Source organism: Denticeps clupeoides, chromosome 13, assembly GCF_900700375.1.
Source record: "Denticeps clupeoides chromosome 13, fDenClu1.1, whole genome shotgun sequence".
NCBI classification, from domain to species: Eukaryota; Metazoa; Chordata; class Actinopteri; order Clupeiformes; family Denticipitidae; genus Denticeps; species Denticeps clupeoides.
In genome coordinates, this window is record NC_041719.1 from 11,956,912 (window position 1) to 11,981,184 (window position 24,273).

The following is a 24,273-nucleotide window of genomic DNA, read 5'->3' on the forward strand; positions in this document are numbered from 1 at the left end:
TACAGTATTACAGCGCTATACCACTACAGTAGTACAGCGCTATACCACTACAGTACTACAGCGCTACACCACTACAGTATTACAGCGCTACACCACTACAGTATTACAGCGCTATACCACTACAGTATTACAGCGCTACACCACTACAGTACTACAGCGTACACCACTACAGTAGTACAGCGCTATACCACTACAGTATTACAGCGCTACACCACTACAGTATTACAGCGCTATACCACTACAGTAGTACAGCGATACACCCCTACAGTACTACACCACTACAGTATTACAGCGTTATACCACTACAGTACTACACCACTACAGTATTACAGCGCTATACCACTACAGTATTACAGCGCTACACCACTACAGTACTACAGCGCTACACCACTACAGTATTACAGCGCTACACCACTACAGTATTACAGTGCTATACCACTACAGTATTACAGCGCTACACCACTACAGTACTACAGCGCTACACCACTACAGTACTACAGCGCTACACCACTACAGTAGTACAGCGCTATACCACTACAGTATTACAGCGCTACACCACTACAGTACTACAGCGCTACATCACTACAGTATTACAGCGCTATACCACTACAGTAGTACAGCGATACACCCCTACAGTACTACACCGCTACAATATAACAGCGATATACCACTACAGTACTACAGTACTACACCACTACAGTATTACAGCGATACACCACTACAGTATTACAGCGCTACACCACTACAGTATTACAGCGCTACACCACTACAGTATTACAGCAATACACCACTACATTGTCTTTTTGTGCATGTCTTTTTCCAAAATTGAATACATTTGTCCGTTTTCCTCAAAATTCAAAATGACATCGCAAAACAAGTTTTCGACAATTTATTAAACATATAAAAATTTTAACAAATCACATATACGTAAGTACTCACAGCCTTTGACATGAAGCTCAAAATTGAATTCAGGTGTATCCTGTTTCCCCTGATCATTCTCAGACCATGACCCTCACACCATGAGAAACAACATTCTCTGGCTCGTTGAGACAAAAATTCAACACCTTTTTGTGAATTGCAGGTGTCATGTTTGGAGGAAACCAGGCCGGTTTATCACCAGGCCAATACCATCCCTACAGTGAAGCATGGTGATGGCAGCATCATGCTGTGGGGGGTTTTCAGCTGCATGAACTGGGAGACTAGTCAGGGAAGAGGGAAAGATGTACAGCAATGTACAGAGACATCTGGGATGAAAACCTGCTCCAGAGAGCTCTTAAACTCATGGCGGTTTGTCTTTCAGCAGGACAACGACACTAAGCACACAGACAAGATGTCAAAGAAGCGGAAAGATCTTAAAATGGCTGTCCACCGACACTTCCCAACCAACCTGACAGTGGATTAGGTGAAACTGAAGTGATACACAGCAGCACAGCACACACAGTGAAAATTGTCCTCTGCATTTAACCCATCACCCTGAGTGAGCAGTGGGCAGCCACGACAGGCAGTGTGTGGGGACGATGATTTGCTCAGTGGCACCTCAGTGGCACCTTGGTGGATTCGAACCAGCAACCTTCTGATTACGGGGCCACTTCCTTAACCGCTAGGCCACCACTGCCCACTGCCGAGGATAGGTGTGCCAAGCTTGTGACATCATATTCAAAGAGGCTGTAATTTCTGACCAATGTTCATCAACAAAGTATTGAGCAAAGGCTGTGAAAACTTGCGATTTACATGTGATTTTTTGTCATTAATTTACCAAAACCTTTAGTATACTTTTTTCATGTTGTCATTAAGGGGTGTTCTGTGAAGAATTCTGAGGGAAAAACTTAATTTTGTAAATACTTTCTGGATGCACAGTACTTACAATGAGCATTTACTTTTAATTTTACTGAGTATTAGGGATATGGTCTGTGTCTGCATATCATGTCGCCCCTAGCCAGAAATCCAGATGGAGATGGCCTGCTGCAACACTGGACGAAGCCTGGATGATGTCATCACATTGGCCATCTCCCTGGATAACCATGAGACACGTGCCCAAGGCTCATCCCCAACCTCGAATTGCTCGCTGGGGGGGCTCAAAACCTGGGCGGTAGGTGGCAGAAGTAAATTCCCCATGCTTGGAGCACATGCAAGTTGTCTCACCCCCTGTGTGATGGGAGATGAAGAAGGGAATAGGGATACTCTGTGGCTTGCGTAGACGAGTGATTCAGACAGGCGGAGTGAGTCTGGGAGGGGGCACACACTTCCTTGTGGATCACAATTTGCCATTTCATATCCCAAGCTGACCATGAGCAAAGTAAGGAGCCTGTCAACTGCCATGAGAGTCCTGCACCTCAGACTCCTCTGCACGAAACTCACTCCTCAGTTTATCAGCCCATTCTTCGTTCTGTCTCAGAGTAACCCGGCCACATTAAAACTAAAACTGCCCCTATTATAAGTGTCCATTCTGTGTTTGATGTTTCACCCGTAGGCTAGTATTGTAGTATTTGTAGTATTTGTAGGGTACCCCTCCCCTGAGCATTATGGTCATGTCTGTGTACTGTGTTGTGTCAACCATACCTGCGGGTTCCTGGGAAAGTCCCAATCCTGTTGAGTGCACTTACGTTACTACCCTCGCACCTCAGTGGTGAGGGTTTTTTGTCACATTTCCTTCCTGCACAAATAGGGATCCTCCCAGCTGTGACGAGCATTAAAAAGAGCTTGTTTCATCTCATCCACTCCCCTATAAATGCCCTGTGTGATCTGGAGTCTACAGAGCTATGCTCCAACTCGAACCCTGAGGTTTTCCCTTGTAATGCGTGTCCCCACACTGGTATTAGCTGCTGTTTATCGTCTGTGTCAAGTGCCTGTTAATGAGCCAAACAGGATTGTTCGTAGCAGCGAGGACCTCCGGTGACTTCTCAGCCCATCCAAGGCGGAGTACTAGGTGGCAGTACCTGGCAGAGTGCCTAGATGACCTCGCAGACTGAGAAGAACCCCCTCTTTCAGCATATGGCATGGTGGATTATTTTGCCCCTTTTTTATCTCCCTGCAATAAACACATCACATTTTCTTTAGTTTCCTCTCTTCCCCCCTCAGGTGTGACATTGACAATTACTTATCTGTGTAGGAACATTTGGGCACATGTATATTGTATTGCACCAGTGTTGTACCAAAACCATAGCCAACTTTAAGAATAAGGAATCACACCTACATATTTTTAATACAGTTATTAAGTGTAAGTTTGTGAACCCCTTACAACCTATTTCTACACAAATGACAAGATCATCGCATAAACTTTATAGGGCATAAGTGCACCGTTTGAATTGACTACAGACTATTTCAGAAAAAAATGTTACGTTCATTCAACTTGCAGCCACCCGATCAAAGCGAAGAATTCACCAAATACACAAATTTACCACTAAAACAAATGATGAATAAAGGCATCTGACTCACATGGATTTATTTTGAAAGCTTTGTAAAAGCTATTTATTTTACAGAATGCTGAAACAATAATTCCAAGATGAAATCAAACAGCCCTCTACAAGTTGTGTGTTTAAGGCTAAAATCATAACTTAAAACAAACATAATCATCTCACACTCAAAAACATATGCAATATGTAAAATTAAAACAATCACCACAATACATTTTCACATGATGCGAAGAGGGTGACACCTCCTTCCTGTAGTGCGACCTTTAACCCTTTAGCCCCGTGCAGAGCCCTGCAGTCTGCACACCCTGTCCTGCACTGTCGCGCGTCGCCCTGCTCCAGCACATCTTCAGTGATTTTGTCAAAGTGGGCATTGGAGCAGTGGGGGACACAGACACAGAGACTGAACCAGTGGCAGAAAGTCTTCACCTCAATGCATAAATATTTGCACTAAGCAGCTATTCATTGTGCAGAAAAGTTGTGTTGACAACTAAACAACCAAGTAAGGCATAGTGGAAGTGGACTGTTCTTTTTTTTTTGTTTGTTTTTTACAAGGCTAGAAAGACAGAGAACAATCTGAAGGCATAAGCCATGAAAATCTGAGCCAAAAATCTAAACACTCATGTAGCATATAGTGTGAGAGTTGAGTATTAATTCTGTTCAGAATATTTCAAATGAACTACTACTTGAGGTCAGTACGCATTTGAAGGTACACAGGACAGGGACAAAGGGGAGCCAGTGTTGAGATTCATAATTCCTAAATTTATAAAGACTAAAATATTATTACAACAGCACTTTTACACAAAGTAACGCCTTGCATTACTTATTCACTCTGTTGCATTAAATATGAAAAATAAAAAGGAGACTTGCTGGCTAGCAAACACATTGAACATCGGTTCCCTCAATCGGTGTGCCAGTCTGTAAGTGGGTGAAAACAAGCCACAGTTCAATTATGGTTCATTACTATACGAACTTAAACAATGATTTGTCTGTAAGTACTATTTCATGGCTCTGTCTGCATCTTTTCATGTAAACATTTTGCATGTGCCTAGGGTAATAACTGCAACAATAAAAATACTTAAGTTTGAAAGGGTTTATTAATCCCTTCTGAAAACTAGAATTATGTGCTGTTTGCAAATGCAACTATAAGAAAATAAGAAAATCTACAACTTATAACACTATATCTTTTTTCTTATTTCTCTTTCTTTTAGAACATATACACTCAAAACTATAGTGCACTTATAGGTTGAAAATAAAGGATGAAAGCAATAGGCATATTAAATATTTTTCTGGGGACATATTTTTCTCACCATAATCATTCATTTAGTTAAATTCTTTTTCTTTTTTTTAATCTGCAAGAGGGTTTCTTAGTAATCCAGTGCGATCTGTGGTACACAATCAACATTAAAACGACAAGTTTGTATGTGGGTACTTTGGCAATCTTAAAGTAAATATAACCATTTGCATACCACCTCAACGCAAAGAGCACAAGCAATTGGCGGTAGCAGCACTAGTGGATGAAAGCCCACTGTTAAGGTGATAATATTAGAGGAAAAGGTGGCATATACATAGAATTCTTCACACCATGGCTTTTTCCACTGAAAAGCATATTCTGGAAGACCATTCTAATCCAATAAACTCTCAGTCCTTTCTAAAACATACTTACACACACACGCATGCGCATACACACACACACACACACACACACACACACAATAATACTGCAATCTGTTGCCCACCTTCTCATTCCAAAACAACCTTAAACACACAATCACTCATCATCAAAGTTTTGCTGGAGAAGAAAGTTGGCGGCAAGGTTTTCATTTTTCTCACAGGCAAAATACGCTTGAATGACGAGTCCCTCAGGAAAACCCAGAGCTTTTAACTGCAAAAGAAAAAAAAAAAAATGATTAATGTGGTTAACATTGAAGGAGAAGCAAATCCCACACAAGTGGCCAATAAAACAGCAATACCCTTTCAATCGCCTCTTTTTCCTGTGGGGTGACCTGAATGTAGTTTGTCTGTGGGCCCCCATGGCCCTCGGCTCCCTCACCACCATGTTCCCCAACAGGAGGCTCGTTCAGCATTTGCACAAAGCGTTCTTGGTGCTGGGTAATTTGCTACAAGAACACATACATCGGAACAGTTTGGTGAGTTTCACACGTACAGCTGTGGAGAAAATGATGGGAGCGCAATTCTTAGTCTGTGGAAAATGCAAAACGTTCTAAAATATTCTCCAAAAATACTGATCCCATTTGAAGCAAGACATATAAATTAAATACTTTTACTAGCTGAAATTGGGAAAAGAAATACAATCATTTATATTTATACCACTATGACATAGGAAGGGTTCTACAAGGGTTCTCCCCGCCCTCCGTTCTGATCATCTAATCAGCTCCTGTCAAATAGGGTGTGTTGGTGTCAAATTCAACCAATAATGAACATAGAACAGCTGGCCTAGAAACACACTTTCACAAATAAACGCAGTGTTTCCCTACAAAAACTATGGCCAGTGGCACCATAGCATGCCTTCAAATGAAGCATTGAATACATTTACATTTACAGCATTTACCAGACGCCCTTATCCAGAGCGACTTAAAATCAGTAGTTACAGGGACAGTCCCCCCTGGAGACACTCAGGGACACAATGGTAGTAAGTGGGATTTGAACCTGGGTCTTCTGGTTCATAGGCGAGTGTGTTACCCACTAGGCCACTACCACCCAATAAATGAATAAATGGAACTCCTTCTTGAAGCAAGAATAAACGCCGTCTGATTCCACCGCTTAAGCCGTAATGTCAAACTAGCTGCCGTCCACTTGCCTGTAGCAGCTGAGGGTTGTCCCGTCCCAGCTGCTGGAGCAAGGCGGGCAGGAGAGCTGGGTTTTGCTGGATGATCTGTCGCATCTGCTGGAACTGTGGCTGATGTCTTAAAAACTCCAGGGGGTTAGCCGGTGAGGGTGGAGATGCCCCGCCTTAAAGAAAGACATGGACTTCACTGAGATCCCATAACTACATGGTGGCTGTCTGATTTCAGAGAACAGAATGATCAAAAGCACGATCTTCACCACTTGAGGGTGGAGGAGCCTGAGGTCCTTCCATTGCTGGAGCAGTAGGGTTGGAGACAGGTGCCGGCTGCCTCACTTCCGGAGGAGCTTGCTCGGTTTCAGGTGGAATTCCCTTGTGGAACACCCAAAGGTTTACAGTGGAGTTTAATTTTTCACTTGACATTTCTGACTGAGCCTCAGGTCTTAGCTCACCATGAGGAGGTACTCCACCGCTCTGTCAGGGTTGTTATAACTTGCTCGTAGAGCTGCGATGACCTGCTCTCTTTCGTAGCCCATGGACATAATCTCTGTCACGAGATTCTCGTAAGCCTGGCCTGTAACTAAGCGATGAAACGAAAGCAAATTCACCAAGATTCTCTAGAACCGCTGCCAGAAAAGCGCATGGGATATTCGTACCTAAAATAGAGGCAGCTTCTTCTAGGAGTCCCAGTTCATCTACAAGGCTACTGCGCAAATTCAGACACAACACATTACGTATGAAATGATAAACGCTCGAACGTGGCACTTGTCGTGACCTACTGTGAAGAAGAGACAGCGGGTGAGGCGTCAGCCTGCTGTTCCTCAGGCTGCTCCTGGGCCCGGTCTCGGGAGAGGTCCTGCGGAGGCGCCGATGCGGCCGTGCCGGCACCTTCTGGAGCGGGGAGAGGCGCGACCGGCGGAGGGAGCTGCTGCGGTACTGGTTCGCGGGCAGGGCTCGGTGAGGGTGCAAGGGCCGGGGCGTCCGCGGCTCCAGGGTCATCGGCGGCGTGGGCCATGTTGGAAACCAGCGCTTCGATCGGGGCAGGGGCCGGCAGCACCAGAGCAGAAGGCTGCGGCGGCGCGCCCGCTTTTGTCTGTACAGAACCAATAAACCAATAAAGTAGCCACAGGACTGTCCAAGCGGCTAATAAATGTCATTTGCGCAAATCTCACCTTCGTCACCATAACCACCACAAAATTCTTCTCATCTATTTTGTAATCTTTCAGCGGTATATCGTCATTCAGGATTTTACCTAAACACAAATCGACAATAAATCGATCAAACACACAAACCGGGGCAGTGGTGGCCTTGCGGTTAAGGAAGCGGCCCCGTAATCAGAAGGTTGCCGGTTCGAATCCCGATGAGCAAAGCACCGTCCCCACACACTGCTCCCCGGGCGCCTGTCATGGCTCCCCACTGCTCACTCAGGGTGATGGGTTAAATGCAGAGGACAAATTTCACTGTGTGCACCATGTGCTGTGCTGCTGTGTATCGCAAGTGACAATCGCTTCACTTTATTTTATTTTAGAGAGATAATTAACACACACACACACGCCTTTAAAAAAAAAAAATTCTCACCTGCATAGATCAGCTTCTGGCCCGCAGCTGGATATGAATCTTTACCCTTTTCTTCCTCGATCTTCTCTTTCAAGGCTTTTACCTTCAATTGAAAGGAAACGTGAACCGTGGGCCACATCCATCAAATCAGGAGAGAAAAAGAAGTCCCTGTAACTTATCCTGCCCAGCGATTTCCTATTTTAAATGCAATCGTATGACGTGGCGTGGCGTGGTGTAAGGCATGTGTTGCTGCACATCATTTCCATCGCAGCTGTCTCGGTTGCTGGAAGGACCCCACGTACCCCGTTATCTGCCTGGAGGGGTCTCGGCCACTATTTTGCTTTGTCATTTCCAAGCACGCCTGCGAGGCGAGGCCACGTGACGGCCGCAAGTGTCGCGTTTTAAGACCGTCTCTCTCTCTCTCTCTCTCTCCCCACGCCACGCCACGCCACGCCACGCCAGCCGCCACGCCCCGCCCTCCGCTCCAGGTTCCAGCGGACCCCACGCCGCGAGGCCCCGGCTTCTCCCGGCCCCCGCGACCAGGCCGCTTACCGTCAGCTCCGGGTCGATCGGGATCTTGAACGTCTGCTGCTGTAGCGTCTTCAGCGTGACCGTCAGCATTTTCGCGCGAAATCCACGCGGCCGGGGAGCGAAGCGGCGACAAAGACCCGCGCGGACGACGCGACGCGACGCGACAGCAGCGCGATGTGACTCAGCTCTCTGGCTGGAAGGAACGTCCCGGTCAGACGCCATCTACTTGCTGCCCGGGACAAGACAGGGTTTAAACCGCGACATTCGGGCGCCTTGAGCGGAGCTTCCGCCACAGCAGCAATTTATTTATCGGACGGCATCTGCAAAAATTCGGTTTTTGTTGTTTTTTTTTCCCATCTTGACATCTTGATCGTGACATTTTCCCACAGACGAAGTGACATCGCGAGGTTCACGCAGCATGAATCAGAATTAAAAACCGTGCATCCTTTCAAAGTTAAATTTCCAGATTTTTGTAGGGCGTAGTTGTTGTTGAAATGAAGATGGAAATGAAGAAGACACCAACAAAAGCAAACATTGTGTAAATATAGAACAAATGAAAAACATACTATGGCATAATTTAGTTTTAAAGAAAATTCGAAAGAAATCTGTACTAATCCACAAACTGAAACAAATTGTCATACACTCTCATCAGGAAACGCAGAATAGGGGGCTTCTCCGCAGTACCTATCACAGATTTTAAAATGAATGCTTTATTCTTGAATACACACGCATTAAAACACTATTCCAATGAGCTGGTATGCTTCCCAGATGCTTTCAGCCACACCAGCAAAGGACCATTCCCAGACACCAGGTCACAGGGACAGTCCCCCTGGAGCAATTTAGGGTTAAGTGTCTTTCTCAGGGACACAATGGTAGTCAGTGGGATTTTAACCTGGGACTTCTGGTTCACAGGCGAGTGTGTTACCCACTAGGCTGCTACCACCCTACCACCACCGTTGGTGAGCAGTGGGCAGCCATGAAAGGCGCCCGGGGAGCAGTGTGTGGGGACGGTGCTTTGCTCAGTGGCACCTTGGCGGAACGGGAGTCAAACTGGCAACCTTCTGATTATGGGGGGGGGGGTCGCTTCCTTCTGCTTCCGTAACCGCTACCGCCACCACTGCCCCTTGGTTAAAACAAAAACAGAGTGATGACAATTAATTAGGGACAATTGGTGATGACAATTATTTACTGACCATGTTTATGATGTGACTGCATATATGCTTCATAGTTTGCTTAATCTCCTTATTTCATATTATTATAGGGTTTAAATCAGATTAAATCACACTTTTTTCACCTAAACATGCACTGGATGTAACCGCTACAGAAGTAAGATGGAACCATGTCTCAGATCGACCACCAGCTACACCTGGACTCGAACCTGGAACTTTCATGAGAAACTTGCATTACACCATGGCTGGTTTGTGATTTGGCCAGTGACACTGTTTTTTTTTTTTGTTTTTTTACCCAGAACCGGGTTTTTTTACCCAGTCAACGGTCCTGTCTTTGTGTCCCACACGGCAAGTTCACCCAGCATTCATTCAGTCCAGCCTTAATCTGACAGGCGTCCTGCCTGCCACGTTCCTGGTCGAGGTCCTGGGCTGAGGGTGTCACCGCTGCTGTCGGAGGTGGTGTACACAGTGCGAGGTTGTCAATTGGCATTCCCTGACACTGGCTGCTATAGGCCTGTTTCTGCTGTGAGTTTCTCTGCGTGTTGGTGTTCCTGGGTCAGGCGATGGGCTTCCTCCAGTTGTGCTCCGTTGCCAGGCATGGTCACTGCCACACACCGTTCCTCCTGTCGCCTCTCCAGATGCTCACAGTGGGGACATCTCGTTGGAATGCATATTCCAACCTAGTCCTCTGGTTCTTTGAAGCTCATTAGTCATGTTAACACAGCATGGTGCGTGCACAGAGTCAAATCAGTTCTGTAAAGGGCGGAAGTGATGTTGCTCTGCCACCATGGCTAAACATTCTCTGCATGTCACACAGTAGTTCTGCTCCTCCTTTCTCAAATGCCTGCTGTAATAAGAACTAGTAGAGTACTGCGCCAATCCCTTTATCACTAGCATCAGCATCCACAATGAAGCACCAGGAGATCATCTAAACAAACGATGCAGCAACTTCGCAGCACGTCAGCCAACACTCGCTCCAACAGCCTCCTGAACGTGGCATAATTACGTAATAATATGGCAATATGATGAAATGACGTCATGAGATTAACCTATTTTAACCCCAGGCAAAGCATTCAATTATTTAAGTTCATCACCACCCCCAGTGAAGCAAGGAGATCCATCCTGAGTGTTAGAACTCGTGCACATGGGAGAACTTCAGCCTCCCCAGCATTGGCACCAGCTGTGGTAGGGCAGTGGTGGAAGGAAGCGGCCCCATAACCAGAAGGTTGCCGGTTCGACTCCCGATCCACCAAGGTGCCACTGAGGTGCCACTGAGCAAAGCACCGTCCCCACACACTGCTCCCCAGGCGCTGGTCATGGCTGCTCACTGCTCACTCAGGGTGATGGGTTAAATGCAGAGGACAAATTTCACTGTGTGCACCGTGTGCTGTGCTGCTGTGTATCACATGTGACAATTACTTCACTTTAAACACCAAGGGTGATGGTTACAAGCAGAGGGCACATTTCGTTGTGTCACCATGGGCTGTGCTGCAGTGTTTCACAATGACAATCACTTCACTTTCAGCTCCCCAGTCACAGTTCTCAAGCGTGGCCCTGCTCAAACCCAGGACAGACAAGCATGATGGTGCACGCATGAAGGCCTCGCAGTTCCCTCCCACTACCTGGCACTGCACACATGGATTGGAACTTTGCACGGAGAAGACTGCTCCTTCCCAGAGGTTTTCAGGCTGCGGCCCACTCACTGCACTACTCCGCTGAGTTCGCCTCCCGGCAGTGCTGTGCTTTATGTCCCCTTTTTCTGCATCGCCAACATATCATATTTACTTGTCCCCCAGGCACTTCCTCTGCCCGGAAAAACGGCCTCTCGTCTCCCTCTGTGTTCTCTGCGTCTGAACACATGCCGTTCCCTGACAGAAAATTTACTCTCTCAGCCTCGGTCAGCACTTGATCAAGAGTCTGGGGCGCCGCAGTCCTCACATGCTGCTGTAATTTTCCTGTCCCTCAGAACAGCTTGTAATGATCATGATGTAAGAAATCTGTACTTTCAGTGTTAGCCCACATATAGTGATTTTTATCAGACTCTTAGGTTTGTTTGTGGTCTTTTGATATTTCACAGTATTTCCCCGTTATGCATACTTATGCATTCCCCGTTATGCAAACTTATGCATTTCAATTTGTACTATCAGCGTGCCGAATAGTATAATAGTATAATAAACTGCATTTCTCCTTTAAAATCTGTCTTTAAACAACATCTATATAACACTAGAAGGTACTAAAAACCATGACACCTAATTACACTATCTGTCTTTTGGAGCCATCAGAAGCAATATAAATATAATATGAAGAATATGTTTTATAATACGCAATAAAACTCGTTAGCGCCCTGTGGCGCGTAATTAAAAACTTGCCCCTCTGCGGCGCGTAATAATGACGTAATCAACGCGACAGCAAACTATGGAGACGAGGGACGCCGTTGTTGTGTCCAGCCTTTTTTTTTTTTAAAGTCCTGATCCGTTTTGATAATTCTCAATGCAAGATGCATCCAGTTCGTTTTCAGGCATTTCGATGACTACGGTGCGTCGTTAATTAACCTGCATTCGACTCTTTCTTGCGAGCGTCACCGCACACAGCAGTGTTAGTAAAATGTGGCGGCGCGGCGGCGTTAAGAGTGCGGCTCTGGAGAAAGCGGCGGCTCAGCTCGCAGGGAAGAGGATGTCAAGCGCTCCACAAGCTGGTCTTGTAAGTGTCGCTACTGTTCATGCGGCGTGAGGCAGTACGTAGCTCTGACTTCGATTTCGTTCCATTCATTTGTTTCTCCACTGAAATGTAACACGCGATTTATATTCCACAGTAAAATTGAAGTGGTTAAAATGTGAAAAATACAACCAATAGTGCTTTACAGCTATTAAATAATTTAACAGTCAAAACGGGTAATATGTAAGCTTTATTTGTAATAAGTAAGCATTAATTGTGAACAATTATGACAGTGGCATTGTGGTTCTTTTCGTAGGGAGGGGTGGAGCTTCAAAATAAAGTGAAAGCCAGGCCTAAATCTGGACACCGGCCACTTCAGGACCTGTCTGGCTTCTTTTCAGAAGATGGAAGTGAACCTCATGAAGACAGAACTGACCCCACAGTGAAAGCAGAGATGGAGGAGGCATCAGGAGGATTTGCTGTGGGTGGTGGAAGCAGATTCTTAAAAAAAACCCCAAAGGTTTCTGGCCTGCTGTCGACAGGAATGAGTGAAAAACCCACAGAGGTGGATGAGCCCACATGGAGTTCACAGCAGAACCCACGGAGTGCAGCATTAAGCAGACTTGCGCTCATTGAGCATCGGGTCAAAAGTCGCAAAGAGAGCAGTCAAGCGGTGTATACAGATCTACCAAGCACGAATGAGACACCGCTCCCCCCTGAAGCTTGTAGAGAACCTAGCATGGAAGGAAGTCGTTTTCGCAAGAAAAGTTCCGGATTTGATGTTGAACGGTGGAAAAACTCTGAATCAACGTTGTTGAATCCTAAGACCGTGTCCCCTTTCAAGGCTGATGTCAGCTTGGACAGTGATGAAGAAGATATGAAGCAGCTTTTGGGCGAATCGCTCAACTCACACCAGGGGAGCCCTGATCTTAGAATGAAGGTATGTACCCATTTACCATGATTTGACAGACTAAACAGCAGTTTCTACCCTGTTGCCATTAGGGCACTGAATGACATTTAATCACCACGTCCAATTCAATTCTATTCCATGTGCAAGAAGCATTCATGCAGAATGATTGTTTACCTACCTCATTTCTTACATTTTATATTTGATTTATATCATTATATTCGCTATCTTTCTCCCTTTCATGCTTTTCTTATTATATATTTGTATATAGCTCTCCGGCTTGGACTGCACCTAATTTTGTTTTACTTGTTGCCAGTCAGAACAGGAAGACAGCCGAGTGACTGAACTGCCGGGCCGAGGTGTATCACAACCCACCACTCAAGGGCTGCAGAGCCCAGCACACTCTGAGGACGACTCGCCATCGCCATTCCCCCTAGGCTACCAGACTTCAAGCAGGGCCAGGTTGTTTCACCATTCCACATCAACAGCTTCAGTTCACAGTGAAATTAAGTCACTTGAGGAGCTGTTTCAGGATGCCGATGACACGATGAGTGAGAGAAGCTCGGCATCTGAGGGTGAGATACATTTAAATGTACTTGAGTATTTCATGCAATAGAATGCCTTTCTAATTGGTTGAACTTCATTTATGTTCTGCAGAATTCAACCTAAATATTATGAGTCTGGATGACTTGGTTCCAGCTGAAATCACTGGACAATCTGTGACCTCAAAAGAAATTGAAGTAGGTTACATGGTATTTTTGTTCCTCAATTGTATAATATATCATATATGTGCTTAGTAAACACATCATGAACATTTTTTTTGTAGGTAGGGCTTAATATGACCTCAGTCAAGGACCCCATGCTGTGCCCAACAGATGAGATTTCTCATGAAGACAATCCTGAACCAGGGGGTGGTGTAGAGGAATATGAGAGTGACTTTGATAGTGAAATCAGGTCAGAGCTAGGACCTAGTGTGAGTGAGATCTCAGAGCAAGATTCAGAAAGAGGCAAGGTCTCGTATGACATCCATGGACAACGTGAGGATCACCGCAGTGCTTTTGAGAACACTGACTGTGACCAGTCTCTGTCAGATACACCTGCAGTGGGCCACAATAAATCATATGAATCTAGGCACAGCTGGAGTAGAAGCTCACGCACTGGATCGATTTCCTCTCGGTCAGAAACTTCGACTCCAGTCAGTGAATCACGCAGACATGCTCTGACAGAGGCTGCGGTGCAGACTGAGGCTGTGCCACCACAGTTCACCTGGTCCTCAGGTATGATGATGGTTTATTTTACAAAACTTTTTAAGTTTTCAGGCATCTATGTTCTGCCAATTTTTACTTTTACTATCAAATTTTTTAACAAGAATATGTGTATTTTCATTTTAAACACTGGATAGTTCCTCTAATTTCAATTAGTTTTATTAGTGTTAGCTATATCCTATTTTGCATCATTGTGTGCAGACATTATACACATTGAGGTTTGAATTAATATAACAGGAGTTCCATTTAGCTTTATCTAGTTTTAGCTATAATTACTAGTATTCATACTACTATATGAAGAATATATGTACTTTCACATCTCAAGAATTTGCAAACTCATTATTAAATACAGCTTCTCTGGGAATGACTTTTGAGGATCCTACTCCTGTAGCACGTCACATCACTAGAGAGGCAGTGGAAGGTCAGCTATACTTAACTTTTAAAAAGCCTTGGCTGAGTATGTGCTGATATGTATACACAAAACAATATATCAATTATGCATGTTTTTCAGCCCTCATTTCATACAGTCCTGCAGAAGTTGCTCTCAATGACCTGCTACGGCAGCAGCTGGCTCTGTCCAGGCATTTCATACAGTCCAGTCACCTCCTGCACAGCTCTTTGCTGGGATCACTACAGCCTGAGTACAGATACACAACACTGGAAGAGACCAAAGAGGTATTATCCCAAGAACAAATGTGTTACTCTTCAACCCAGCCACTGGCACGTGTACTTCAGCCTGACTGTACTGATATATAATGTGGAAGCCTTTTTAAATCTTCCCTTCTAGATCATACGCAGACACAGGTCTCCCAAACTGACAACTGAAGAAGCCACAGCAGATGTTCTGGAGGAAATGAGGGCGTATCACTACATCTGAAATGCTCCTGCCTGAAGCAGTATTCTAAATACAACATCCTGATATTTTTCATGTTGAAATGCGCAAAGACAGTGAGAAACACCTAAGGATTTGAAAAATACGTTTATTTTTTTTTTGTTGGAGAGAATCTTGACATCACAATTAAAATGCCTTTTTTCATTACTGTGTAAATGTACTAAACACAAATGTTTATAGTAAATCCTTATCCTATACAAAAACAGTGGAGAAACATGTACTTATGAGTGAAATAACACAATAACCAGCACTAAAAATTAATGGAGGCATTTTCACATTCCTCTTGGTTTTCATTCTGTGCTTGAGGGCTCCTGTGGTTCACGATTGACTGCAATGATAAATAGAAACAAACGTATTTACATTTTCTTCTTTGAACACTTAAATGATGTGAGATTTAGAGGTTGTTCATACCTTCTTCTCTGGCCTTCATACGGGCAACAAAATTGTAACTTTTATTCCTCCTATAGTTCTCATAAGGGTCATCCAACGATACACCAACACCCTTGTACTGGTCCCATTTGTCCCGTATGTCTCCTCCTTTGATGGGATCCTGGATACCCTGTTCCTTTGCGCCAAGCCCTCCAGAACCACTCCATCCTTTTCAGACAACGAAAGTCTTAAATGAAACAGAGAACCAGAACGACCCACACAAAAGACGACAGGCCACACATTTCTTACCCATCTTCATCAGCATCTGGTGACCCTTGTTTTCCTCTCCAAGTCGAATGTCAGGTGGTAAATTACTAGATCCAAGCCCAGATGTAGAGCTGAAATAAAACAGCACATACAAATTTTGAATAGAATTTTTTCAGTGAAGATTTGGGTGAGATTTTTCAGGCACTATATTAATTGTAATAATCTTTTCCTACCACACTTAGACATACTAAACTAAACAAACTAATGGGTTTTGATCAAATTGATTTTAATTGCAAATAACAGCGGTGTTATGCTGAGAGTGAAGTATTAACATATAGCAAAAAGTCCATATATAAATGAACAGAGTATATTAAATTGCCGCATTTGATTGAACATAATGACTGAACTTACGGTGGTGTGGGACTACGTGACTTGGCCTGGCGTCGCTTTTCTGGAGTCCGAGATCGAGAGCGAGACCTGGACCGAGAGCGGCTGCGGGACGACCTGGATCGACTCCTGCTCCTGTTCACACAAAAAGACAGAACTGCTGCCAGGAACTGCAGCTTGCTTAAAATGGCATGGAAGGGGCAGCAGTCAGAATCATCCATACCTGGACCGGGACCGTGAGTAAGAGCGAGATCGGGAACGAGATCGAGAAGAGGAACGTGAGGACTTGGACGAACTGGACCGTGATGAGGACCTTCCTCGGCTGTGAGAGCGACTATGGGAACGGCTGCCACGTGTGCTGTGGGGCAACAACCAGAGTTACACAATTACTAATATACTAATAACGTAATAACTTATTAATAATATTCACTTTGTTCAATTGTTTTTGTAATCTAGAATCTGGAGCGATCATCACCTGTTTCTCTTATCCTGTCCTTTTTTCCTTCTTGCTCTCATTTTCGCCCTGAAAAACTCGTAAAGGCCATTTTGTTCCCAGCCCTCACTGAAACAGGAAAAAAAGCAAGAAAATTGTAGTATAATAACATATAAAACACCTACACTTAGTGTAGATGATTAATCATTCAATAATTCATCATTAATTAAGATGGTCACCTGTTTCTTGGTCTGTCGTGGGATGGAGGGCTATAAAAAGCCTCTACAGCAGCAAGCAGTCGATCACTGGGAGGCATTGGAGGTGGTAGGCGAATATCTTTGGGGTCCAGAGGCTTGTAGTCATGGTCTTCCAGCTATTTAATGTAAAAAGATAAAAAAGTTTTACAAATCGGAACTGTTAATTATTAATAATGTTATTTAAACAAACAAAACCTGGTCAGTGACTAACTTTGACTAACGGAGCCATTAGTCCAGCTGGAAGGTCAAAATAAGGGACATTTGGGACCAGACTGGGATCATCCTGGTTGACGTGTGAAGGCCCCTGGCGTCTCATATGTGGAGAATGGCCATTAAATCCATGTGGAGGTGGGCCAAATTCAGGATGCTGGTTGCCTCCCCAAGGAGGATGTTCTGCCATTCCTTGTGGAGGAATGCGCTGGCTTGGATGATGATGAGGTGGTGGTGGTGGTGGCGGTGGTGGTGGTCCAATATCTGGTAGATTGGGAAAGAACAGCCATTTAGCAGAATTCACAAGAATCCCTTTTACACAGATATGGCAAAATCCACACTCACCCCCTGGAAAATCTCCTTGTGGGTAATCAAAGCGATGTGGAGGGTACGGCGGGCGATCAAAGTGGTGGCGAGGTGGGAAGTCATCTTGCATGAAGCGGGGAGGAAAACGGCCAAAGTTGTGAGGGGGAGGTGGCTGGTTAAACGGCGGTGGCTGTTGATGGGGAGGAAAGGGTCCTCTGAAGTGAGGAGGGCGCTGCATGCGAAAGGGTGGTTCCCTCTGACCCCATGGAGGCTGGTCTGGCTGATTGCTCCATGGTGGCTGATCATACTGTCCACTCCAGGAGGGCGGCGGTTCAGATTGGCCACTCCATGGGCCCCCCTCCCTGGGGCCACTCCAGTTGGGGTCCCTCTGTTCATTCCACATCCCCTCATGGCTGTTCCACGGTGGACATGGTGGAGGAGCTTGGGTAGGATCAAATGGTGGCTAAAGGAGCAGAAGACAATTACGGCATCAAATTTAAAATGACAGATTTAATAGCACCAAGTAATATTATTTATATTACTTTATTATTAAGAACAAAAGTAAACAAGTGATAAGCTGTTGCTTACTGGTTGCTGTGGGTTCCATGCTGGCATGTTATGCTGCGGGGGTTCAAACCAGTTTGGTTTAGGAGGTGGTAGGTCAGTAGAACCACTGGGGTTAGAGGATGGAGCTAATGAGTCTGATGGTCTGGCTGGGCCACCATCATAATCTCCAGGAGGTGGGCCTGTCATGGGAGGTTTGGCCTCTCCTTATAAACAGAGAAAAAAAAACTTACACTACCACACAAGAGTTTGTATTCTCCTAATATGTGGTGGTTATGAAGACCATTTTTAAGAATCCAATGGAAGGAACATGTGGAAAACCTTCAGGAATGTTGGAAACCATCCCTGTTGTCTAACTTAAGGTTTTCGAGAGAAGCCAGGAGTGTAAAATGCTGCCATCACAGCAAAAGCTCCCTGCTTTGGAGAGCCTCAAATGTTTCTGCATGGTTTGCTTTTGAATCTTTAATTAAAAAAAAAAAGGAGTGTAGAATAAAACTGCAGCGAGTGGGGTGCACATAATCTTTACCTGGTTGACTGCTCATTGGTGGACCTTGAGATTTGACTTCACCGTCACCTGGAGGCAACTGCCCAACAGAACTTGCCGCTGCCACCGCCGCTGCAGCCGCGGCCGAATGCTGCTGCTTCAGGTTGGAAACAAACTCCTCATGCTGCGTCTTGAGAGCCTGGAGCTGCTGCTGAAACGCCACCTGAACAGGCTGCACCACCGCAGCATACTCTGTGATCAGCGAAGCCTACAGAAGAAGATGTGTGCCATCAGCTATTTAAACCGAAACCAAAGATCTTCCTGTCAGGCTGATAGCTGATCGGGCTACCTGATATTGACCGAGGCCCAGAGCTGGATTCTGTAGCTGCTGAATTGTGATGTCATCAAAATAGCCATTCTTTTCCCATAGCTGCAATAACTGGAAGACAAGCGCATCATTGATTTAACATCCCTCAGAGAACTTGCATTTGTGAAGAGTTTCAGTTCAGAACAGTGTGAAAATACCCTTGTTATTTTTTGCTGCTTGTCTTCCTCTACAGCAAGGAAGCTGGTGCAGTAAATGGGCACAACCACTTTTTGAAGAGCAGTGAGCAGGTCCCTTTGCTGCTTTCTCTGGCTGTAACATCAATATTGCAATTAAACACTGGTATCATTTTCCTGGTGCAGATCAGGTGGATTAAGAAAAAGAACGAATGAGTTTTACCAGTGATGCAGGACATCATTTGTCAGGTAGATGAGGTGCAAACGAAGTTCAAAGTGGGCACCTTCTGCTGTAATGCGATTGCGCAGATGCGAGGTCATCAGTTCGCAATGCTGAGGGGATTTGGCATTATTGAACATCCAGTTTTTCCCAGCCTAGACAAAAAAAAAAAGGTTAATCATTTTAACCAGGAAAAGTGCCATTTATAATAAGCATGTTCTATATTGCAAGAAACATACTGAGATTGCATCTTTTGTGCAGGTATCAATAATTGGTTGAAGAAGACCGTCAAGCTCAGCCATGTCCAGTTGAGTCTCTGCTAACAACTTCTGAGTCTGCTGTTCCATTGCCAGAGTTATCGCTGCACTCACTTGCTCCTTAAAAAAAATAAAAAGCAACAGTCTGTTTCAGGAACCAATTTGCAATCAAATTGCTCTTTAACTTCAGATTCTGTCAGTAGAAACCCTACAGGCTGAATACCTGTCTGAGGCTGCTTATGTGTTGTTCTTGCTGCTGTAAATTCCACTGGCTCTGCTGAATTAACTCATCTACTGAGGGGGTGGCAGGAGGAATGGGCGGTGGAGGAATCATGGTGAGAGCTGGAGGCACATCAGCAGCTTCTTTTCCGGGTGGTTTGCACATCACTGCAACACGAGACAACCCATTACATTAAAACTTAGCGTTCAGAATCAGTCACCGGCACATCACTAGGCACAAAAATAATAATAATTTAATGCTGCCTAGAACATGTAGCTAGTACATATGGCAATAATTTGCAACCATTAAAAGAAAAAACAAAAAGCACAGGCTGGCACTGAGGACATGGGATCAGGAGTGAGATCATGCAGGTGGGTTCATGCAAACCAACACTTTTTTTTTTTTTTTTTAATATTTGCAGCAATCATCATGGGTCCTGTCATCAATTTACCAAGATGACAAATTAACCAGTGACAGGAATGATGGGGGCGGGGGTCAAGTAAATACATGTTTAAATCACTTTAACATTTGTGCTGTTGGCATTTTGTCCAACACATTCCAATTCAGCTACAAACATTCGCAATCACCATTAAAAACTGTTGATCAGAAGCCAGTATTTCCAGAATAAACAAAGCCAAACATATAAGCACATAAAACCCCATACAAAAAAAAAAGGATGTCAAACATTTGCAATGAAAAAGACTGAACAAAGAAATACCAACAGAACAAAAGGGTCGGTCTGCTTTTCAATATATCTATGCATTAATTTGGTAAATACCTTCCAATTTATACTCCTCACACTCGTGTGTGGAAGGATCTATGAGGAAAGAAGCATATCTTTAATACAACATTGACTTGTGTACTCTGGCTCCATATGAACAGGGGAGGATGTTTTTTTAATCCAGTTTTTTTTTTTTTTTAAAGTGCATCTCCCTTCAGTGATCAGTGGTTACGTAGTCTGGTCCAAGGAATCCGCTGTCCTCATAGGACTAAGATCGGAAGAGCTGAGTAAGTTGTGCGCTCGGTATAGAATCATCGCTTAGATCACCTCGGACGGACAAGATTCTCATGCACCGGTCCGTCCCCATTACTCCTAGGTTTGAGGTGATATCAGATCTTTGCTTACATGTCTATGAGTAATCGTTTCTTTTTTTTTTTTGGCTGTGCTTTACACATTACTGGCACATGCACACCCGTGTTTATATTCTTTACATTAAAAAAAGTCACAGAAATTCTCTAGATACAAAATCTATCCAACTTAGGAGAAGGCATGAAAGTTTCTTCAGTCCCAGTAGGGTTGGCTCCATGTACGGACATCGCGACGCTAAACACGAGCAAATCTCACGTACGCTGCTGCTGCTCGATGGCGAGCTTGTACTTGTAGTAGCCGAAGAACTCCCCGCCGAACAGGAAGGAGAATTTGGGATTCTCCTTCTGCTTCTCCATGGTCATCTTCTCGAACTCGGGTCCGTTGCGCGCCACGAATTGCGCCAGCTTGTCGATGACATTTCTGAGCTCTTGATCTGGGAGAGAAGGGGGAAAATGAGGACGTAAAGGAGACTTGCGCCCGATGACGTAAAAAAGCCGGACCGTTCAAACAGCCTGCAGCATCAGGCCCTGAGCGAAGATATGCTGGTAGAAATCAGAAGCTGCCCAGCATCTTGGTATTAGTAATGGTGTTAATTCGTAACGAAGCCCCCCGCCCTCCCTGTTTATTTGACTTAGCAAGTCAAGCGTAGCTACATTTTAGCAGCGAATGACGCCCGCACGCTAGCTGGCGTAGGCCGACTAGCCTTTTCAGGACCGCGCTACGAACCGTCGGGGGGCGTGGAGATATCCATAACGAAGCAGGGACGGGCCGCGGGCGAGCGGAGCCAGTGGCCGCAGATCCACGGCGCCGAGGCACGAACGATTCGCTGCTAAATTCGTATTGTGCTGGAGCACCAGCGCGCTGTTTCCTCCGACACTCGAGGCGGAAGTGCGTCACACTACTTCCGCAGTCGCCGCTCGTTGCGATGGATGCCATGAAACTACAGCGGCATCTAGGTGTGATGGCGCGTCATGTCTATCTATCTATCTATCTATCTATCTATCTATCTATCTATCTATCTATCTATCTATCTATCTATCTATCTATCTATCTATCTATCTATCTATCTATCTATCTGGTGGCCTAGTGGTTAAGGAAGCGGCCCCATAATAAGAAGGTTGCCGGTTCTAATCCTGATCTGCCGAGGTGCCACTGAGCAAAGCACCGTCCCCACACATTGCTCCCCGGGTGCCTGTCATGGCTGCTCACTGCTCACTCAGGGTGATGGTTAAAAGCAGAGGGCACATTTTGTTGTGTCGTTATGTGCTGTGCTGTTTATCACAATGACCTTCACTTCATCTATCTGTCTGTCTTTGTTAGGTTACCAAAGGAAAAAAAAAACATTTTACACATGTTAATTTAACTCTCACTCACTATCCACTCCTTAACCGGGGTCAGGCCCGACACACGGAACACACACACTCACACACTCCTATTTTATAGCTGGCTAGTACCGTCAATACACCACGCTGTCGTTATGTCTGTATGGACAGTTTTTAACTTATACATATATTGTGTAGCCTGTTGCACTTGAATAAGATATATCAGACGCCCTTATCCACAGCAACTTATAATCAGTAGTGACAGGGACAACTCTTGTCTTCTGGTTTATAGGCAAGTGTGTTACCCACTAGGCCACTACCACACCTGTATAGATTTTGCACTGACCGGCATGGACACTTTGTTTTGCACCTTTCTGCATTTCCCCACAATGTTCCCCACAATTTTAAATGCCACACAATTGATAATTTCCTATGGCTTGTATTTTTCGTAGTAAATATGCGCATGGATGCCATGTGTCTTTGTGCCTCTGTGTAAGTATGTTGTCTATTTAGTTACTGGACACCTCGGAAATGTGAGGTCACAATATCTGCCAGGTCACCATGTCATATTAACTTTAAATTGTACAAAATGTATTGAAACCACATTTTGGCAAATCTATTTGGAAACCAAGCCAGCAAAAACACAATTACTTTGTCATCATATTTTGTGTGCCAGTTTACTTTATTGACCAAAATTGGCTTGGATATTCATCATTTCATAATCAGCCAATTTAAGAATGCCGCCACAATTATTCCAATTTTACCTCTGGAGGGCGCTATAACTGATAACTGCGCTTTCTTTGCTGCATGTCTAGCCTAAAACAACATTAGCATCAGCAGGAAGAATATCATATATATAACAAACATGGTAGAGGTATGTTCAGGAAAGCCTGAGGCATGCCTTAGTTATGACAATATGACATTGCACTCTAACTAATAAACAATAAACTAACAACCTGGGAGAGTTGGGTAGGTCACAAGGCCATTTAGACCCACAAGGGTATTAAATCGCAGTCCATTTTTGAGTGGGCTTTGGTAGTTGGTGTTAACCGAGCAGTCATGTGATTTCTTGTCATTTACCAATCAAAGGTGGCAGTATGACTGCAATTCTGCAAACATTTACATTTATGGCATTTATCAGAAGGACTAGACCAGAGCAACTTTGTTTCATGATTGGATGTAGATAGTTCTTAAACCTATTTTGTAAAGTAAAAATGTACTTAAACATTTGATAGTAAATTACTTTGAACAGTTTATTTGTTTGTTTGTTTATTACCAGTTATTACCATGTTTTTAGTTCTGTCTTAGTATTGTGTAGTTTAGAATTGTTACATTATAATAAAGTATTCACTTAACCTGACTTGTCTCTAATGTTTCTATTATTTTGCACAACATATTTTAGTATTAAATCTGAAGACTGGCTTTAGTTGAAGATTGAATTAATATTGATTACTAACATAGTTTCAACATTGAATCACTAAAAATGTAGCTTAAGACTGGCTTTAGATGGTTGTTGAATCAAAATTGATAATTAATGCTTTCTCAATATAAAAGTGTCTTGCTCAGGGACACAATGGTAGTAAGTGGGGTAACTTTGTGCTCTTCCGGTTCATAGGCTACTACCACCCCAATAAATGCACTGTGATGAAATGAATAATTTCTTAAAAAACAGTGGAAGATACATCATATTCTTATTTCTGATTAAAGATTACGACATAAACAGATTAACAAAACACAGTTTACTGACTGAAGTGTCAGATGCAATGCAGTGACGCTGTGCATGAGTGACTTTAGTCGGCACCGAATGGCTTAGAATACAAAGCGGAAGGGCTGGAAAAGCTTTCAAATCGGATTTTCAAAGAAGCCTGAATCATTACGTTTACTACACCTGACAAAATCTGTTCTCTCCCACTGCACAGCGAAAGAGGACAGCAAAAGCTGGCGCCAGCAACCAAATCCACCACCTACACCCCTCCCTCGATGACCTCCAATTATGTCATGCGAAAAAGCTGTGTCCCATTGAAAAGCTTTCTTAATCAAACCCAATTAATTCCGCTCCTTTCCCTTATTATTCCCACTGAGTAACGCGTCTTCCCAATCAGCCTGTTAACTCCAGCCTGAGCCCCATTAGAGGCCATGGAGATGTGAACAAAAAATAGATTATGCAATTAATTTGTCGTTAGAGACTAAATTG

The 24,273-nt window shown here is 44.3% G+C and overlaps 3 protein-coding genes across 5 annotated transcripts; 1 reads left to right on the top strand and 2 right to left on the bottom strand.

Annotated features, from left to right (window-relative positions):
* Nucleotides 1-3,440: 3,440 nt before the first annotated feature.
* Nucleotides 3,441-8,596, bottom strand: LOC114801924 (UV excision repair protein RAD23 homolog B-like). The gene is made up of 10 exons (XM_029000432.1): nt 8,326-8,596; nt 7,795-7,876; nt 7,389-7,468; nt 6,996-7,309; nt 6,873-6,922; nt 6,669-6,796; nt 6,477-6,588; nt 6,232-6,383; nt 5,384-5,530; nt 3,441-5,295 (listed from the first exon to the last, which is right to left on the bottom strand). Exons 1-10 carry the CDS (start codon nt 8,524-8,526, stop codon nt 5,182-5,184), a joined length of 1,380 nt encoding a protein of 459 aa, XP_028856265.1. The 5' UTR covers nt 8,527-8,596; the 3' UTR covers nt 3,441-5,181.
* A 3,291-nt stretch (nt 8,597-11,887) lies between these two features.
* On the top strand, nt 11,888-15,395 carry c13h19orf44 (chromosome 13 C19orf44 homolog). Of its 2 annotated transcripts, XM_029001812.1 has the most exons (8): nt 11,888-12,173; nt 12,445-13,068; nt 13,352-13,610; nt 13,693-13,775; nt 13,862-14,312; nt 14,653-14,721; nt 14,812-14,975; nt 15,088-15,395. In XM_029001812.1, the coding sequence occupies exons 1-8, from the start codon at nt 12,078-12,080 to the stop codon at nt 15,175-15,177; spliced, it is 1,836 nt and encodes a 611-aa protein (XP_028857645.1). In that variant the 5' UTR covers nt 11,888-12,077; the 3' UTR covers nt 15,178-15,395. The 2 variants fall into 2 exon arrangements, with proteins under 2 accessions (XP_028857645.1, XP_028857646.1); XM_029001813.1 differs by lacking the exon at nt 14,653-14,721.
* On the bottom strand, nt 15,263-21,643 carry cherp (calcium homeostasis endoplasmic reticulum protein). Of its 2 annotated transcripts, XM_029001810.1 has the most exons (19): nt 21,484-21,643; nt 21,017-21,190; nt 20,446-20,484; nt 19,671-19,834; nt 19,430-19,567; nt 19,194-19,345; nt 18,995-19,106; nt 18,819-18,908; nt 18,512-18,737; nt 18,010-18,191; nt 17,461-17,884; nt 17,117-17,379; nt 16,888-17,021; nt 16,691-16,777; nt 16,439-16,573; nt 16,240-16,350; nt 15,871-15,959; nt 15,604-15,789; nt 15,263-15,520 (listed from the first exon to the last, which is right to left on the bottom strand). In XM_029001810.1, the coding sequence occupies exons 1-19, from the start codon at nt 21,506-21,508 to the stop codon at nt 15,483-15,485; spliced, it is 2,769 nt and encodes a 922-aa protein (XP_028857643.1). In that variant the 5' UTR covers nt 21,509-21,643; the 3' UTR covers nt 15,263-15,482. The 2 variants fall into 2 exon arrangements, with proteins under 2 accessions (XP_028857643.1, XP_028857644.1); XM_029001811.1 differs by lacking the exon at nt 20,446-20,484.
* Nucleotides 21,644-24,273: the final 2,630 nt, after the last annotated feature.